General features: G+C 46.0%; 1 protein-coding gene across 1 annotated transcript in view; it reads right to left on the reverse strand.

Annotated features, from left to right (window-relative positions):
* AKT1 (AKT serine/threonine kinase 1) overlaps positions 1-20,051 on the reverse strand; it is a 116,135-nt gene that overhangs the window by 85,940 nt on the left and 10,144 nt on the right. The window contains exon 2 of the mRNA XM_053359518.1: positions 9,965-10,126. Coding sequence (XP_053215493.1) covers positions 9,965-10,010 — 46 coding nt within the window. The 5' untranslated portion in view covers positions 10,011-10,126. The remainder of the gene's footprint in view (positions 1-9,964; positions 10,127-20,051) is intronic.

The raw sequence follows: 20,051 nt of genomic DNA on the forward strand, positions 1-20,051 counted from the left end.
ATAAAAAATACAGAACGATTAAAATCAGAGGACATCCAGCAGTCATAAGGACAAAGGAACATAGGAAGAGCCCTGCTGGATCAGACCAAAGGCCCACCTATTCCAGCATCCTGTTCTCACAGGGGCCCATCAGATGCCAATGGGAAGCCTGCAAGGAAGGAGACTTGAAACCATAAACCGTTCTTAAAGACAAAAGCTAAGCTGGAACAGGCTTCTGTGAGAAAGGACAGCGAGTTGAATTCTCTTCTGACACTGAAAACAAAACCCTAAGATCAGAATGCATTCAAAGGCAACCTGTTCTTTAATTCTAACTCTGCAGCTTTTGCACCTGGGGTTGGTAAATCTTGGGGTTCTAGAAAAAGGCAGAATAAACCAAACATGTCTGAAGTGTATCCACCCCTGCCCTTAGTGCCTCAACATTGACTCTAAACCCTTTTGTCTCAGAATTGAGGTAGACTGTGTCTATTGATGGCTGTCCTTCATCTCCCTCTGCGTCCAGTATTAAATGTTACCCTCAACATCAGATATTTCGTGACTTAACTTGCTCATTTAAGCCTTAACCTGTCTGACTGTCGTCGTCTTCTTCTTCTTCTTCTTCTTCTTCTTCTTCTTCTTCTTCCTCTTCTTCTTTTTCAAAACTATTACTTAAATGCAGTTGCAAAACACAAATGTTTACGTGGTCTGTGTTGTTACATATGCTCTATTCATATGACTGTTTAGGAATAGTATTGTGCCTTTAAATGGTGGTCTTCATGATGTAGATGTAGAGCCAGCTGTTTTTGAACTACAATTCCCATCATCCCCAGCCAACAGTCCTGCTAGCTAGGGATGATGGGAGTTGTAGTCCAAAAAACAGCAGGAAACCCAAGTTTGGGAAACCCTGATGTAGAGGGTGTATACTTTCTTTGGCCCATGACATGACACAGTACCAGCCAACTGGAGTTGGAAGGAAGGAATTATGCCAAAACAGATAAAAGAGAAAGATCCACTGGCTCAGGTCATAAGACAGGGATAGGGAACCAGATTTGCTGGGAATCTAACTCCCTACATGCCTCAGCCAGCATGGCCAATAGTCAAGAGATTATGGGATTTGCAGTTCAACATCATCTTGAGGGCCAGAGGTTCCCCATTCTTGGTGCAGATATTACTAGCACCATATGCTACTGTGGTCCTCCAGATGTTGTACAACTCTCACCACCCTGATCACCGGTTTTGCTGAGTGGGGAGGGTGGGAGTTAAGAGTCTGGAGGGCCAAGGGTTACCCACCCCTTCCATTAGGGGTATGCATGAAGACAGGAGTCAAGGTGTGTCCTTGCCAACATCAACTACCTCCAATGGTTAAGAAGAAGTTTTTGACAAGAGTTACCCTTCAGTACAAAACCTGATGCATCAAGCCAAGCCATGACCAGAGCATTCTCTGATCTGGCCCTCAGTTGATATCTCCCAGCAGCCTGCCCACCACCAAAAGGTTGATTTGACGGTGGAAACAGAAGAGAAACAAAACCACAAGATCAAAGTCTTCTACTGCCTTCAGCGCAACTCTTCTTCCGCCCACACCGACAGGTTATCTGCCCCACATACTGACTGAAGAATGAGAGTCAGTGTTGCTACAAGGAGATCTTGGGGTGATTAAGTCAGCTTATCATGGTTCCCTTGCATTTCCCACAACCCTAACTGTTGCATTTCATTATATAATTCCCTACGTGAGCTGTTAATTCCAGGTCTTTGTTTTGTTAAAAGATGGCATGGGCATTTTCACTTAAACTCAACTTTGATGTCTCAGTGCCAGACTAGCACATGGTCACCAATGGGCACATTTCTAGACCAATGGGCACATTCTGAATTTTGAGAGTGTTCTGGAAGTGCCGGTCATAAATAGCAGCTATGCAGCTGGGAGGGTGGGGGCAATAACACAAAATGACTGCTATAGGAAGTGTGTCATAACACAACATGAGACACACAGCCACCCCTATCAACCTTATGCTTACCACGGTAAGTCAACTATGTCCTGCTGGTTCTGACTGTGGAGATCACACAATATTGATTTTGCACACTCTCACACACAAACACATGGAGAGATGCTGTTGCTAATAGCAACAAGGAGAATTCTTCGGCATCAGGATTAGACCCAGATTCTAACCACCAGTCTAATGAGGAACTCATAGGGTGACCTTGGCCCAGCCACTATCACTCAGTCTTGCCTAGCCTACCTTGCAGGGGTGTTGTCAGAACAAAAATGGCCAGAGTTCACCAGCTTGATCTCCTTGGTGGGATATAATCTAATGAATGCTGCTTTTGTTTTTGTTTCGTTTTGTTTGTCTTCTTACTATCACACAGTATAAAAATCTTATGAAATAAATAATGCATTCAGCCTCCCGTTACCACCTTTATAAACTTGTCCTCAAAAATGTTCTGCACTTACCATTCTCCACCACCATCAAGCATTTGCCTAATTTTTTACTGGACTATGTTTTTGAGTTGCAGAGAGTTTACATTTGAAGAGTGTGCCTTGTTCGTTAATTAAATTGTTTGTAGCCCACCTTTCAATACAGTGGTACCTCGGGTTACATACGCTTCAGGTTACATACGCTTCAGGTTACAGACTCCGCTAACCCAGAAATAGTACCTCAGGTTAAGAACTTTGCTTCAGGATGAGAACAGAAATCGTGCTCCGGCGGTGCAGCGGCAGCGGGAGGCCCTATTAGCTAAAGCGGTGCTTCAGGTTAAGAACAGTTTCAGGTTAAGAATGGACCTCCCGAACGAATTAAGTACTTAAGCCGAGGTACCACTGTAAATGCTTCCTATGTGCATTTTAAAATGCTTAAAACAAAAACCAACACTAATATGGAGTGAAGACTGTTGGTCGATCTAGTTCTGTACTGCTTACAGTGACTGCATTCAGCTCTCCATAATTTTCATCCCTACTTGGCAATGCTAGGGAATGAACCAGCAGCTTCTGCCCACATAGCACCAGGGGCAGCAGGAAAAGGAAGCAGAGAACTTATCCAGGGAAGATGTTCCAACATTTTTGTGCCATCTGAAAACATGACATTGGGATACACAGGACTGAAAAATCAAATGCAGCACCTCCAACCATCACCACACCTCCCTCTTACCGCAGGTAGTATTTTAGGTAATATGCACACAGGGACACAGAGAAATGTTTTCCCCGCAACTTGTGGTCATGACAAGGAAGAGCTATTGCCCAGTTGCAGAGCAGGCCCTTTTGCACACAGAAGCTCACAGGTTTAATCCCTGGAGAGCGTCTGCCAGTCAGTGTAGGTAAATACTGAGCTAAATGGCCCTGCACAAGACAACATCCTATGCTCCTGGCCCTCCCTTCCCCTTGTCACAGCTTCTGCTATGCGCTTTTCTTGCGCTCAGCATTCCCCAAGAGAAACAGAGGAAGTTATTGGTAATAGCTGCTGCCGTATTTGCAGATGACTAAACCCCGGGCTATTGCAATTAGGGTCACAGGGCTACTCAACACCCATTGAAAGCTGAAGAGTTCATTCATGAGATCGGCAAGCTTCTGGCTTGAGGTCAGGGAGATGACTGGCTTTTCCACAAACGAAACATCTGCTGTCCTGGAAGTAGCACTTCCTTTAAGTGACTGACTCATGCCTCTGCCAGGAACTACCAAGACAGACATAGAGGAAGGAGTCTCATTTCATTTCTCCATTTAGTGCAGGGGGAAAGCACATGGGAGGCCACAGTGGAAACCTCCTAATACGGCTGTGCTCCGAAATATAATTCTGCAATGTGCTTAGAGGTACACAGCCACTGCATTCCTGAGCTCAGATATGAAATTCACATGGCCGATCAATCTCCTGGCAGATGGGGGCAAGTCAAGTTGACAGATGAGTTTTCAACTTACTAACTTGAATAGATGGACCAATGGGTATGAGCAGCCCCTTCTCATGAAAGCTTAGAAAATAAAAAAGTTAGATTTTACAGCACAAACAAATACAGTGGTGCCTCGCAAGACGAACGCCTCGCAAAACGAAAAACTCGCAAGACGAAAGAGTTTTCCGTTTTGGAGGTGCTTCGCAAAACGAATTTCCCTATGGGCTTGCTTCGCAAGAAGAAAAAGCCCCCGGACAGCGGAGACTTCTCCGCTGTCCCGGGCGATCTGAAAATGCTGGCGAGCGGCAGCGAACGCTGCGCTGCTGCCCGCCAGCATTTTCAGATCGCCCCGGGACAGCGGAGAAGTCCTTGCCCCCCCCCAGCCTTCAGAAGAGGTCGGGGGACAGACTGTCCCCGGACCTGGTCTGAAGGCGGTTTCCCTAGGAACGCATTGATTGATTTTCAATGCATTCCTATGGGAAACCGTGCTTCGCAAGACGAAAAACTCGCAAGAAGAAAAAACTTGCGGAACGAATTAATTTCATCTTGCGAGGCACCACTGTATCCTTCCAGCGTACTATCCTAGATTTTTGAAGTACAGTGGTACCTCAGGTTAAGTACTTAATTCATTCCGGAGGTCCGTACTTAACCGGAAACTGTTCTTAACCTGAAGCACCACTTTAGTTAATGGGGCCTCCTGCTGCTGCCGCACTGCCGGAGCACAATTTCTGTTCTCATCCTGAAGCAAAGTTCTTAACCTGAAGCACTATTTCTGGGTTAGCGGAGTCTGTAACCTGAAGCGTATGTAACCTGAGGTACCACTGTAACTTGCACAACAATGAGAACTAGAGACTTGAAGAGGCTCCAGAGCGGAGCTTGGGAAACATAGTTTGGTCCTGAAGCTTTTGTGCTTTTGAGCCACATACTAAAAAGTATTTTTTAAAAAAAAGTGAGTTCCGCACGCTAGTCCATTAAGTACCAACACTCATGTGGGGAACATTTCACCCTCCAAATGTTGCTGAACCAGAACACAGGTTGTACAACGACAATAAAGGTATTATTATTAACTGCCATCAACCCATGCTGGCAAACCAATGGCCAGGGATGATGGGAGTTGTAGTTCGGCAACATCTGGAGGCCTCAAGGTTCCCCACATCTGCCCTATATACATAAAGCTTAAGTGCCTCCCATTCACAAGAGTTCCAAAGCATTTTGCAACCCGAATTGTAAACTGTAGCAGCTCTCTAAATATAGCTGTTACTGGATGAAGAACTCAATTAAAACAGCAAATACGCTATACTGTTCAGATGAGGGCATCTTAAAAAAATGAAACACAAGTGGCTCAGTTCACTGGTTTGTTTTCCTTTCAAAGGGAGATTATTTTAACAAACATACAGAGCTGCAGCCAAGTAAGTTCTACCCATTATTCTAATGGAACCGAGTTAGCCTTGTCCATTCATTTCAAGCGGTCTACTCTAAGCATGACTAACACTGAATACAACCCACAGTCCATAATCTGTATTTTCTTTCTGTAAGCTTTCCTTGTTGTAATTATAGCCTGAGCATGTTTCACAAGCTCAAAATATCAGACATTGGTTTTGGAAACATCCTGTGGTCGCTGCACTTGAAAACCTTGATGCTCTTTTCAAAAGCCAGCCAGGTTCTTGTTTTTGTTTTTTTGCACTCCAAGTATATTTTTACACAGCCATTGTTGTGAACGGAAAGCCGCTATTAAAAAGGCGCACTCAGAAACACAGCCAAAAAACAAAACAAAAGGTAAACGCAGGCCACAATTCCTGACGGTGTTAGCACAAAATTTAAAAATCATATTGCAAGACAAGTAGCTGCTGAAACCAGGAACAAGAGTTAAGGCAGCATGTGCAGTCTCTGAGGCAAAGCTTGGGAAAAAGCAGAAGAGCATAATACTGAGAGTGCGCTAGATCAGGACTTGGAAAAATTGGGTTCAAATCCCGCCCTAAAGTTCATTAACTCTCAGAATAAGAGCTCACCACAGGGGCTGATAACCTATCTAGGACTTAATGCTGGGTTTTCCATAAACATGTGGTGTTAGAAACTCAGATATATAAGCTAGGTGCCGAACAGCAGCTTAAATGTGGGTTAAGGTGACCACAACGGAATGCGTATTCGCCAGAGGGTTAGACTAGATTACCGCTGGGGTCCTTTTTCCAACGCTATGATTCTACGATTCCATGATCTCAACTACATTGCTTGACTGGAGCTTGCTCCTACAACAATTCAGTATGCAAGGAGAAACACAGGGGAAATGGAAATGGTATTAACTACGGACTAAGGCTAACCTGGTGCCAGTAGCAAAACGCGCCTGGGGAATTTCGAACACTGGGTGTTCTGTGGGCAAGAGGTGGGCCCCTTTCCGAGACAGACGACGCTCCATAGGGCTAGTCAACCCAAGGCTCCCTGACACCCAAAACCAGAGAAAAGCACACGTCAACATTCTACATATCAAGCAGTTGGTCCCTTACCTTTCCCGCCCCGACCTGGCCACAGTGATCCATGTGACGGTCACGGCTTGATTTTTGTAACTTGCTCTACGCGGGGCTGCCCTTGAAGCTGACCCAGAAACTCCAGCGGGCGCAGAATGCTGCAGCGAGGCTCCTTACAGGGTCCTTGCCGTGGGATCACATTCATCCAGTGCTTTACCAGCTGCACTGGCTCCCGGTGGAGTACAGGGTCAGGTTTAAGGTGCTGGTTTTGACCTTTAAAGCCCTATGCGGTCTAGGACCCTCGTACCTACAGGACCGCCTCTCCTGGTATGCCCCGTGGAGGACCTTAAGGTCCACAAATAACAACACTTTGGAGGTCCCAAGCCGCAAGGTGGTTAGATTGGTTTCAACTAGGGCCCAGGGCCTTTTCAGCACTGGCCCCGACTTGGTGGAATGCTCTGTCACAAGAGACTAGGGCCCTGCGGGACTTGACATCTTTCCGCAGGGCCTGCAAGACAGAGCTGTTCTGCCTGGCTTTTGGTTTGGTCTCAGTCTGACCCTTATGTTTCCCTCCCCTTATGGTTTTGATTTATGGGCTACTATTAAAATGAGGCTGCATTTTAACTTGTATTTTAACCCGTATTTTAATAAATTGGTTCCCCCCCATTATGTTTTATTGTAATTTTATTGGTGTTAGCCGCCCTGAGCCCGCTCTGGCCGGGGTATAAATAAAATTTTATTAATTATTATTATTATTATTATTATTATTATTATTATTATTATTATTATTATTATTATGTGGCATCTGTTTACAGTGCCGGTTCTGCAGATGAAAGTGGTCACTCTTCCCCATGCTACTCATTTGTAAGTCCCCGACTATTGCTTGCTCTGTGCCTTGGGGCCATCCAAACTGTTCCCCTTCTGAACTTTCTTGTTCACCAATGATTTCACACTAGACGACAGGGAGCTAGTGGATTCTGATGGGAATACAATTCCCATCATCTGTGACCATTGGCCATGCTGGCTGCGACTGATGGGATTTGTAGTCTAGCAACCTATGGAGGGCCTCAGGTTCTCCACTCCTACTGTAGGTCAAATTATAATTAACACCCCTAGCATTTGTTCTCCCGGATCAAAAAGGCCAGGCTGAGACTTTAAAAAAAGTAAAAACAGCAGTAAGAGAGAAATATAGGCACGAGGCACAAACCTCCTGTTATTCATCTGCGGTTGCCAGTACTTATAAATGTGCCTGATTTACTGAAGGAAAAGTAATAGAGCTTCTCCAACATGTAAGAGGAAACTTTCCCTTTTCTTTCATTTCAGCTGCTTTTAGCTATCTAAAGGTGTCATTCATATGAACGACTTCAGCAATAAACTATTCAGGCTAGTAAAGACTGACTTTTTGCTGGGTTTACTGGGTTAGTAGAATGTAGTTCGGCAATTTGATTTAATAGATTTTAGATAAAAAACTTAAAAGATTTCACTCTTTTACTGATTCAAGACCCTACACATTCTGTAAAGTGCCTTGGGTATCATGTGATGGGAGACGCAGGTTAAGAATTAACATTTTCATAAGAGATAAAATCGCTCACTTCCCTTAATCATCAGCACAAATTGTATCAGGAGTCAACCAATCGACAAAACTCATTTACAAACCTGAATTTTTAAAGCGTTTTCTCCTGTTAGAACATTCCTCATCAACTCAACAAAACTGTCTATTTTTCTTTCATCATCACAGGTATTATCTTGTACAAAAACCTACTAATCTGGGCTTTGAAGTGACCAAGACCCCCCCAACCGCGCCTGCAAATGTTTGCAAGCATCCTGTGTCTTTCCTATTGCTTGTGGTCATTCTTAATCAAGGACCTTTACATGACTGCATTTTCTCCCAGGAAGAACTTTGCAAAATGTGCTGCTGAAATATGCCCTCAACACTTCCAGCACTAGATATGAGCTTCCTTCAAAAGAATCAACTAAGTCCTCATAAAGGGTTATCGGCTGCAGCACAGAACTATGTATGAAGGACAGAAAAGCATCTCTCCAATGTTCCCCCACAATGCTTTGCGCCAAAGGAGACATGTTACAACGCATGAATGATTAGAGCCTTTCAAAGAAAGGTGCTATTCAAACTCACAAATGCACAGCCTAAAATTCAGCGTGTGAGGCATTTCACATATGTCAGTTTTCTATAAACAACAACAACAACAACCTGTAACCATTACATACAGAACCAGAAACATCCAACTTTTGGTGAGCTCCCTTCACACAAACATTTGGAAGCCTCAAAGGTAGATCTGCCATATGTTCTGAATTCCCCAGACATAGCTGGAATACTGCAGTCGCAAACAGAGTCCGGGCAGAAATCGCCAAAATGTCCGGGAAAATACGGATGCTCAAACAGCTACAATTCTCAGAGTGGTTTATCAATCAATCCTTCTTCCCAGGGAACTCTGGGGAAAGGGTTCCCCATACAACTCGCAACACCCGTAACAAACAACAGTACAACCAGAATTTTCTGGGGGAAGCCATGACTGTTTCAAATGCATAGTGGGGACTACACTGGGTGGCTCAGATAGACCATGTTTCTCCTGATTTTATTATTTACTGTATTTTTCGCTCTATAAGACGCACTTTTTCCCTTCTAAAAAGTAAGGGAAAATGTGTGTGCGTCTTATGGAGCGAATGCAGGCTGCGCAGCTATCCCAGAAGTCAGAAAAGCAAGAGGGATCGCTGCGCAGCGCTCCCTCTCGCTGTTCTAGCTTCTGGCTTAGCCCCTCAGTCCCTTCCCCCACCTCCCGGAAAAGCCCCCAAGAGCCGCGCTCCCTTTAAAGAGCCGTGTGGAGTGTGTGTGCGGCTCTTGGGGGCTTTTCCCTCCTCAAAGAAAAGCCTGCAAGCGCCGCACACATGCTCCATGCGGCTCGTGAAAGGGAGTGCTGAGCAGAGCCTGGGGTGCATGCAGGCTCTGCTCAGCGCTCCCTTTAAAGAATATTTTTTTCTTGCATTCCCCCTCTAAAAACTAGGTGCGTCTTATGGTCAGGTGCGTCTTATGGGGCGAAAAATACGTGATTTTTTTTCTTGCACTGATATCTCACTTTCCTATCATCACACACCTCAACCAAACAACCCAAGGCAGCTTACTTGCGACTTTCATAAGTTATCCCGCACGTTTCCGAGCACAATTCAAAGTGTTGGTGCTGACCTTTAAAGCCCTAAACGGCCTCGGTCCAGTATATCTGAAGGAGCGTCTCCTCCCCCATCGTTCTGCCCAGACACTGAGGTCCAGCTCCGAGGGCCTTCTGGCGGTTCCCTCACTGCGAGAGGCCAAGTTACAGGGAACCAGGCAGAGGGCCTTCTCGGTAGTGGCGCCTGCCCTGTGGAACGCCCTCCCATCAGATGTCAAAGCGATAAACATCTACCTGACATTCAGAAGACATCTGAAGGCAGCCCTGTTCAGGGAAGTTTTTAATATGTGACATTTTAGTGTATCTTTCATCTTTGTTGGAAGCCGCTCAAGAGTGGCTGGGGAAACCCAGCCAGATGGGCGGGGTACAAATAATAAATTATTATTATTATTATTATTATCCCACATCCAAGAACTGACCCCGAATTACTCAGCTTCAGCAAAGGTGGAGAAGGGGAGAGGGGACAGCACTTACCTCGTTTGTGGAGCCAGCCCTCTTTCACTATTGCAACTTCATTCATAATGGCAAATTCCCCCTCGACCTAGCGATGGAAGCCAGACAGACGTTTGCCCACAGCGGTGAACAGAAATTGAGTTCTTTCTCCCCGTCTTCCTCTTTCCCCTTTCTCAGCTATTCCTGAAAGATAAGGTGGGGGGTGGGTGAAAAACAAGGCAACACCGATTAACCCAAACAGGTTATAAAAGATGCAAAGACCATTATAAATACAGAGCCAGGACCAAAGCTCTTTTGGTTAAACAAACACAAACACACACACACACACACACACACACATGATGCAATGGAAAATACACACGAAAACAGAGAAGAAGAACCGCCCCAATGCAAACAGGGGAAGCTGACATAATTGTTTGGGGATTCCTGCGTGTTCAAGCGGTCAGGCAAAATACAGAAGCAGCCTCGATAAGAGCATAGACCGTATCAGCTAGAGAGAGGAGAGACCTCTGGAATTAAGACCTCGTACTGGAAAAGTGCAGATTTCCCTAGGAATGAATTTTAACATTGGCCCAGCATTTAAACTTTGCCAAAGCAAAGGAGAAATGGTCAGTAATGCTTGCTCAAGGGTAGACTCCACACTCACCCAACAGGGCCATCAACCATCACCCGCCCGGCTGGAAGGATCCCGGTGTGTTTTAAATCACAGAACCTTAAGAGTTGGAAGGGTCCCAGGGGTCATCTAGTCCAACCCCCTGCAATGCAGGAATCTCAAGTACTGGTGGATGCCCTTTAGGCAGCACACAGGAGACCCATAGATTACAGAGTGGGACAAATCAGGCAGAAGGGCACTTGCCTAACCTTACATCCACCAATTCTAGTCTTTCACAAAGCAAGGATTTGCAGGGAGAAGAATTCAGACCTGAAGCATTTCCTTTCCCCTCCCAACCCCCGTGGGTTAAACCACAGAGCCTAGGACTTGCCGATCAGAAGTTCAGCGGTTTGAATCCCCACAACGGGGTGAGCTCCCGTTGCTTGGTCCCTGCTCCTGCCAACCTAGCAGTTCGAAAGCACGTCAAAGTGCAAGTAGATCAATAGGTACTGCTCCAGCGGGAAGGTAAACGGCGTTTCCGTGTGCTGCTCTGGTTCGCCAGAAGCGGCTTAGTCATGCTGGCCACATGACCCGGAAGCTGTACGCCAGCTCCCTCGGCCAATAAAGCGAGATGAGCGCCGCAACCCCAGAGTTGGTCACGACTGGACCTAATGGTCAGGGATCCCTTTACCTTTACCCCCCCCCCAAGAAAACAAAAAGTGTAAGTCTCTTTGGAGAAATGAATGCTACCATGTTGGCAAAAACATTAGGTTAGAATCAGTCTCCCTGATGCGTTTAAGCTGCCACGTCCCTTTCAGTAATCTACCGGGAAGTGGCCCACTCCCAATATGACTACGATGCAGCTTTATTCTTTCTGTACTTGGAAATAGGGAGGTAAAACAATGCCACTGAAGTTTCAGCATCCGTTGTCAGCTTGTGATCTTACCCATTAGGTGCTGCAAAGCTGTCAACAGTCACGAAAAAATTGTTTTCAGAAATCGGTTTAGGAAACAAAACAAAACAAAACCCAGAACCCTCACCTGCCTTTCAAAGCCACACAAAAACCAAGCAATGAGTCACTTGCCACATTAGATAGCATATGTTTAAGCACAGCAGGACTGCTTGGACTCTGTACCAATAGAGCCCAGAAACATGAAGATTAAACTAGCGTATGTTTACTTTCGGCACATTTGCAAGTGCAACACACACACACACACACACCAATGAGATTCCAAAGTCAAATGATTTGTCCCCCCCCCCCCCCGGGATGGAATTGAGGAACAGATCTGGAGAGGTGAAACGGCACAGATACTGGGAACGGGGCAGGGTGGGGAGGAAGATGTGGACAGTGGAGACTTTGAAGAACACCTAGATTTGTGTACAAACGTGCACTACACATCGTTAAGAATACACTAGGAAAGCTGGGACTCTGCAACCTGTTTGAATGTGCAATGATTCCCATATGCTTGCTTACTTTGCACAAATTTAATATGCTATTATGACTAATTTAATATTTTATCCACTGAGGGTTTTTCTAATTTTTACCTAACCCACTTAGAAATTTGGTTGATAACCACTTAGAAAGATGATAAAGCAGTATGAAGTTTGTGTGTGTGTGTGTGTGTGTGTGTGTGTGTAGGCGCGCAGACACACAGCATCTCCCTTGCAAGCAGAAGATCCAGGCTCCAACTCTGGCATCTCCAGGGAGAACCTGGATGGTGGTCTGTCTGAAATTCTAAAGAACAGCTGCCAGTTCGTGTAGACAGTACTAAGCTGGGACAGACCAAAGGTCTGACTCAATGTTAAGGTAGTTTCCTACGTTCCTATAAATAGTTGAAATAAATAATAAAAAAATTAATTTTTTTCTACTGTGATTCATGGGGAAGGGCAGGAAGCTCTGGTAGCTCCCAAAACACCACGCCCTGACCACCAGAGTCCCTGCTCAGCTGTTTCCCACCCCACTCTTTTTGGTTTCTGAGATTCCACCAGGAACTGTCCCCGTAATTTTAAGTCTAAGTACAAAGTCTTAAGGGACGCGGGTGGTGCTGTGGGTAAAAGCCTCAGCGCCTAGGACTTGCCGATCGCATGGTCGGTGGTTCGAATCCCCGCGGCGGGGTGCACTCCCGTCGCTCTGTTCCAGCGCCTGCCAACCTAGCAGTTCGAAAGCACCCCGGGTGCAAGTAGATAAATAGGGACCGCTTACCAGCGGGAAGGTAAACGGCGTTCCGTGTGCTGCGCTGGCTCGCCAGATGCAGCTTGTCACGCTGGCCACGTGACCCGGAAGTGTCTGCGGACAGCGCTGGCTCCCAGCCTATAGAGTGAGATGAGCGCACAACCCTAGAGTCTGGCAAGACTGGCCCGTACGGGCAGGGGTACCTTTACCTTTACCTTACAAAGTCTTAAAGCAGGCAAAGCCACATTCATCTCCTCTCATTTGCGAGAAAATCATTACTGTACCGAGAAAGTTGTTCTCTAAAACTGCTTAAGGCTATGCTCTTCTCCCATATATAAAAATGTGTGACATTTTAGTGTATTTTTGTGGCTGGGGAAACCCAGCCAGATGGGCAGGGTACAAATAATAAATTTTTTATTATTATTATTATTATTATTATTATTATTATTATTATTATTCTTCTTCACATTCATGGTTGTCCAACACAGAAGTGTTATGGGCACTAAATCCATCCTAGCTAGGATTGTCTTCAACATCTAACAGAGCCTTGCCAGTGGTGGCACCCTCATTCCCATACTGCTGATGGAGATCAGAGGAAAAGGGGAGCTGGTTTGCCCTGGAAAGAGATAGGGAACGTGTGGCACTCTGGATACTCTAACTTCCCTAAGTCCCAGTCTGCATAGTCAGTGGTCAACTGCCAAAGATGATGGGAGCTGGACTTCAGCAGCATCTGGAGGGTCACAGCTGGCCATCGCTAGCCTACGGTCACTGATAAATTTAGAAGATTCAAACCCCGAGAGGCTGGATTCAGCCTTGTCAATTTAGGCTGGTATCCAATCAGTTCAATTATACCTTGGCTGAACATTTTCTGAAACAGAAACTTTTCCAGTGGTGCTTTTATTTTTCCACTGGCAATTTTCCCATTTCGTAAGTTCACTGGTGACAATGCATGGATGCCACCAGCAAAGAAAAATTAAGAGAGTTTGGCGGTTTCAAAAATTTTAAGTTTTGTTTAAGCTAAGTAAGATAGACATGCTAAATTAGATCATTGAATGCCACCAGAAAGCTTTCCAATACACACAAAATAACTGTTTCTGAAGCAAACGGCTCTAATTCACACAGGAAAATTTCCCAAATCAAAATTTCCTAGGAAATCCCCATCACTGCTTAACAACCAGAAATGTGAAGAATCTTGCGTCTATGCATGCAGCCCGTTCCCCTCCCCTCAAGTGTGCTGCAATTAACCTAGAAAATTTGCAATCAACCACAGTTTCCCATTGTGTTAGGACTGAGAAACTGTGGTTACCAGATTCAAAAGAAAGCAGGATTTTTAACCAAATTTAAACACTGGTTTAAGATGTTCTGGGAAACTACAGTTAAGACTTCCCGACTTTTTGCGGCACTCCAAAAAAGGGAAGGAGGAAATGGGTTGGAGGCAGATGAAGAACATGACAGATGAAGCACCATGCCAAGGTACGATAATCAGAAATGGCAATAGTCTATAAAAGGTACTGGATTTTGCAGATGGTACTGGACTGGTTGCTTTCATTTTCTGCTGCAGGATATTACAAACTGCTCTTGTTATTACAGTGGTACCTCTAGTTGCAGACTTAATCCGTTTTGGGGTGCCATTTGCACCCCGAAAAGTCCGCAACTAGAGCACCTCTTCTGCGCATGTGCATGGCGCGATCGAGCTCTTCTGCGCATGCGCAAAGCGCAGATCACTTCCGCGCACACGCAGGCAGCGAACCCGGAAGTAAACACTTCCAGGTTTGCCGCATTCGTAAGTTGAAAGTCCATAACAAGAGCGGAACGCAACAAGAGGTATGACTGTACTGGTGTTTTTAATAATTGGTTCCAATTTGTATGCAACATTTACAATTACAGTGGTACCTCGCAAGACGAAATTAATTCATTCCGCGAGTTTTTTCTTCTTGCGAGTTTTTTGTCTTGCGAAGCACAGTTTCCCATAGGAATGCATTGAAAATCAATTAATGCGTTCCTATGGAAACCGCTTGCCGGGCTGGCGGTGCGGAGAAGGGCTTTTCTCCCCACCGCAAGCCTTCAGGACAGGTCCGGGAACAGAGGGGAAGGCGCGCTGCGCTTCTCCTCTGTTCCCGGAGCTTGCGGGGCTTGCGGTGAGGAGAAGGGCTTTCCTCCCCACCGCCAACATTCAGAACAGCATTCTGAATGTTGGCGGTGGGAAGGAAAACCCTCCTCCCACCACAAGTCTTCAGGACAGGTCTGGGAACAGAGGGGAAGGCGCGTTGCGCTTCTCCTCTGTCCCCGGACCTGTTCTGAAGGCTGGCGGTCCACCGCCAGCCTTCAGAACAGCCATCCGAAGGCTGGCGCGGGGAGAAGGGCTCTCCGCCCCACCGCCAGCCTTCAGAACAGCCATCCGAAGGCTGGCGGGGGGAGGAGGTCTCTCCGCCCCACCGCCAGCCTTCGGAGCAGCCTTCCGAAGGCTGGCGGGGGGAGGAGGTCTCTCCGCCGCACCGCCAGCCTTCGGAGCAGCCTTCCGAAGCCTGGCGGGGGGAGGAGGTCTCTCCGCCCCACCGCCAGCCTTCGGAGCAGCCTTCCGAAGGCTGGCGGGGGGAGAAGGTCTCTCCGCCCCACCGCCAGCCTTCGGAGGAGGTCCCCGCTGTCCCTGGAGATTTCCCTATGGGCTTTCGTCTTGCGAAGGAAGCCCATAGGGAAATTCGTCTGGCGAAGCACCTCGAAAAACGGAAAACTCTTTCTTCTTGCGAGTTTTCCGTCTTGCGAGGCATTCGTCTTGCGAGGTACCACTGTAAAAGTGAGTACAGTTTAGAACACAGCCAGAACAGAGAAAGAGGATCCTTTCCCCATAGTTACTAAGTCAAGATGACGATTCAAAACAAAACAAAGCACACATAACAGCACCTTAGCAACTCCCAATTCCTGGCTCTAGCTGTAGCTGTAGCTAATTTTCCTATAAGGAAAGTTGGCACAAGTGAATGCAAATGTATGCAAATTGATTGAGGAAGAAAAACAAAGTCTGTTAGGAAGGCAGAAAATGCACGCACACCCCCCCAAGAGAATTTCAAACTGCTTCCCACTCTTTCCAAGCTCTTATTCTAAGTATCATTCCCCCCCACATTTTTTTCATTGCACTGGTTCACCCACCTGGCGATGTGTTCACCGTCTGAAGACCACAACAGGTCCCATTTGCAAAAACAAGCAGTGACGTCCACCCAAGCTATATCAACCAAATCCACTCAGCTACAAGTGAATTCAAGTGATGCATTCAAACACTAGGGCCGGGAGCCATAGGTAAAAAGGAATTCCCTGCAGGCCACTTAGCAAGCAAAACTTTCCATCCCGAGCCACTGAGGCCACCTGACCAAGATGGATTCAGGCACCCCAAAACCTGTTCTTTCAGAGGGAGACCATTGCCATCCGGAACAGGCAACTGGCCAATCTCCCAGGTGCAGGCACCCCAAACCCATAGCGCCTCCCCCTTTCCAAGGTTCAAGCTCAAGTTTATTGGTCCTCATCTAGCCCAACACTGTGCCCTAGTCTAGTAAAAACCCACAGCATTTTTGTGCCAGTCACAGTCCTTACTGCAAAGCTAGAACCAGCAACCCGTCTCTCCTGTGCAATCGGCCATTCAAGCTAGTCAGACCAGGGATGGGGGAACCTGGAGCCTTCCAGATGTTGCTGAACTACAGTCCATGCTGATAGGAAGGTGGAATCCAGAAACATCAGGAGGGTGCCAGGTTGGAGGAAGCTGTTCCTAGTCCCTTTTAAAAGCTATCAGTGGACACCATCACATCCCAAAAGCCTGTGGGGTCAGAGCAAAGGCCCGCAAACCAAGTCCAATATCCTGTTCTCACATTGGCCAACCGGACTGAACACACCAGCAGGGTCAGCTCAGACACAAATGGCAGAGGTGTGGGGTACAAAAAGTTCCAGGGCTTTTATTTGGTGGGGGGTGATTCACCCCCCCACACACACACAAATGTCATGAGCTAATTAGTAACTGTGAACCTATTGCCAATGCAGTATTAGGAAATCATTGCCGTTTCAAAGCTTTTGGCTTTACTAAATATAAGCAAAATAAACATGCTAAAATAGATTTCTTGCAAGGGCAGTAGTTCACCTTTATAGACCCACCTTCAACCAAAACATACCGTATTTTCTTGTGTATAAGACACCCACATGTATAAGACGACCTCTATTTTTTTGAAGCCAAAATTAAGAAAATAATATTTTTGCTGAGCTTTTTTGGGGGGAGATATCCCTTGTGTTATTGCACTTTTGGGGGGGAGGTCACCACCGCCAATCGCTCACTCACCCCCCTCTGCATTCATTATCCATGTATAAGACAACCCCCAATTTCTGCCTACATTTAAAAAGCAAAAAACACAGAAAAATACGGTTACTTTGGGGGGATCCACTTCTCTCTTCTATCCCTTATTTGTATGCTGGTAGTGCTGCTGTTGTGACCCACCTCAAATCCTAATCCACCAGCCAAAGGCCAATCAAGGACATCAGAAGAACTTCCAATGAAAGTTACTCTGATATGCGTGGGAATTTTTTCCTCCAGGAAATATTTCAATTCAACATTTTCTGAGAAGCCCACATCACAGGGTTGGACAGGCACAGCGGTTGAGAGGCGGCGAGATTTGGAAAGCAAGAAGAGATAGAAAGCAGGAATGAGATGATAATAACCACCTGTTTCGAAGAAGCCAGGGCAAAGAGAAACCATCTCTTGAGAAAGGATTTGCTGAAATAACTAGTAGAAGTAGAATACAAAAAGGGAGGTGAGAGGAGGTCGAGGAAACAAGGGAATGAAAGAAATGTTTTAGCTTGATGGGTTGTGTTTTGTATTGTTTATATATTGTATTGTTTATGTATTGTATTGTCTTTTTTGTCTTGTTTTTCTTTCTTTCTTTTTTGTTCTTTTTCTTCTGTCTTTTTTCTTTTTAAAAGTAATAAATATTATTCTTAAAAAAAAGAGAGAAACCATCTCTTGAGTTCCACCCGACCTGTGAGTCCATGTCACGGCTGCAATTCAGAAGTGGGTGGCTGATCCGCTCAGAGAGGCAATTTAGTAGGACGGCTCTCTCCCACCAAGGGACCATCAGACTCAGTCAAAGACGAGGCGGCCAATGAGGTATCCCTTGAGCCAAGACTGACTCTCGTCCTGGGTTCTCCAAGAATCCTCGCAATGAACTTACCCCAAAAAATCAAGGAAAATATTTACTTTGAGATAACATTGGCTTGTGTCTCCCGCCAAGATTCTGACTGTTCCCAAGAGAAAACAATGTGGTTTGAAAAGCAAGGAGGCAGGAAGGGTAAGCGGTCTAGCTAGGCTACAGAGCAGGCATAGGCAAACTCAGCCCTCCAGATGTTTGGGGACTACAACTCCCATCATCTCTAGCTAACAGGACCAGTGGTCAGGGCTGATGGGAACTGTAGTCTCAAAACATCTGGAGGGCTGAGTTTGTCTGTACCTGCTACAGAGGAAACCTTGGCCCCACATCACATCCATGGGGCTTGATGAACAAGGGACATGGGGTATTCTAGAGCAGTGTTTCCCAACCTTGGGCCTCCAGCTGTTTTTGGACTACAATTCCCATCATCCCTTGCCACTGGTCTTGCTAGTCAGGGATGATGGGAGTTGTAGTTCAAAAACAGCTGGAGGCCCAAGGTTGGGAAACACTGTTCTAGAGAGTCAAATAATAACCAAATGCCTGAACCAACTGGTGCCCAATTATAAGAAGCAGACTTTCTGATGGGCTTTAGTTGTAATTCCAAAAGGTGACCTCGTTAAGGGCAGGGCTGCGCAGAAGAGACATTGAATGTTAGTTCAAAGGCCGAGTCGTTACAAATTTCAAGACTAGCTTCATACAGCGTTCAGTGGCAGAATCATCCGTGAAAGGCCTTGGGCCATTCGGAACTTACAGCCTGAGATGTCCTTTCTGCAGGGGTGAAAAAAGGAAGGCGTTTCACAGGAATTGTAGATTCAACCTTAGTCCAATTACTGGCGGTAGGTGACTGCCTTGTTGTTACAGCCCAGTTAGTCAATGCTAAACAAGGACATCTACTTGCATTAGGTTGTAGCAGAGCTTCCAAGAATTAATTAGGCTGCTTGGCAGGATCCATCATTGCAGGGAAATTCCCCTGTACAACAGGTAGTATGGAAGGGCTATTTGGAAAGAGCTTTCCAATGGGATAAAGCAAAATTAAGCTCCCAGTCTGCAGAGTCCCATTTGCACCAGGCTTTTTGGTGGCAAATGGTTAACTAGAATCTTACTTCATTGACTTCTATGGGACAGATTCTCTGGATGCTGAGTTCTGTGGCCACTGTCGAGTTTTACGCTACCGCAGGATTCACGCAGCCTAACCCAACCTTAAGGCTGCAGTCTTGTACACACAACAAGTTTAACTGGGTGCAGCAGGTCTCAGTTCAGAGTACCACTGCTAATCTGTTTGCATCAGAAATCACGGTTCTAGGCTAGAAAGAGAAAACACATTTCTAAGAACCCCTGCTCCCAATAAAATAGTTTACGAGGGTCAAAGCAGTTCACGGTTGAGAATGAACAGCTTCAGAGCAACAATGCTGCGGAATCAAAGCAGCGTGCCAGCCAAGAGCCATTCCTTATCCTGAAAAGACCGCATAAAAGGACAGTATGTTAATGCGCTGCTATGCAAAATCTAAGCCTGGCCTTGCAGCGCACGATGCGTTTCCCACACTGCTTGAAAAAAAAGTTCTCACCCCTACAGTCATTTACGTAGAAAGAAAGGCGAGCGCTCTTGCCGGACGAATGGAGGGGCAAATTATAAAAATAAAATGAACAAATAAAACCGGGCTGGAGAGTGACCTCACTTGGGAGCAGTTCCTAGAGTTACAGTGAATAGGGGTCACCCGAGGTGGCTGTGGCCTGCTTGTCTAGCCACTGACCACGTGACTGAGCTGTGCCAAAGATATAGAAGTAAATCAAAATCAAAACGCGCAGATATAAAACTCCTCCTAGTTTACTCAGCACCAAAAAAATGCAACCACTGTCTCCCCTAGTCTCGCAGCTCAATAAAGAACAGTCAAGAAACTAAGCGGTGCTTATGCCTCACTGCAGTTTATACTGTGCTAATTTATTCATGCGCTGACCAAAGCATTCAAGCTGCGAATACATCACCGAGTGTTATTTTGAAGAGACAACCCGGGACTGCAGAATCTCAGTCTAACCATTTCAATGCAGAGAGAGAGAGAGAGAGAGGGAGAGAGAAAGTTTGCTTTACCACCACCAATCTGTTTACTCAAGCAGGGGTGCAGCCAGTTGCACTTCTGACACTAAAAGGTAGCAGTTTTTGTTTTTAAA

Source organism: Podarcis raffonei, chromosome 1 (assembly GCF_027172205.1).
Source record: "Podarcis raffonei isolate rPodRaf1 chromosome 1, rPodRaf1.pri, whole genome shotgun sequence".
Lineage (NCBI taxonomy): Eukaryota > Metazoa > Chordata > Lepidosauria > Squamata > Lacertidae > Podarcis > Podarcis raffonei.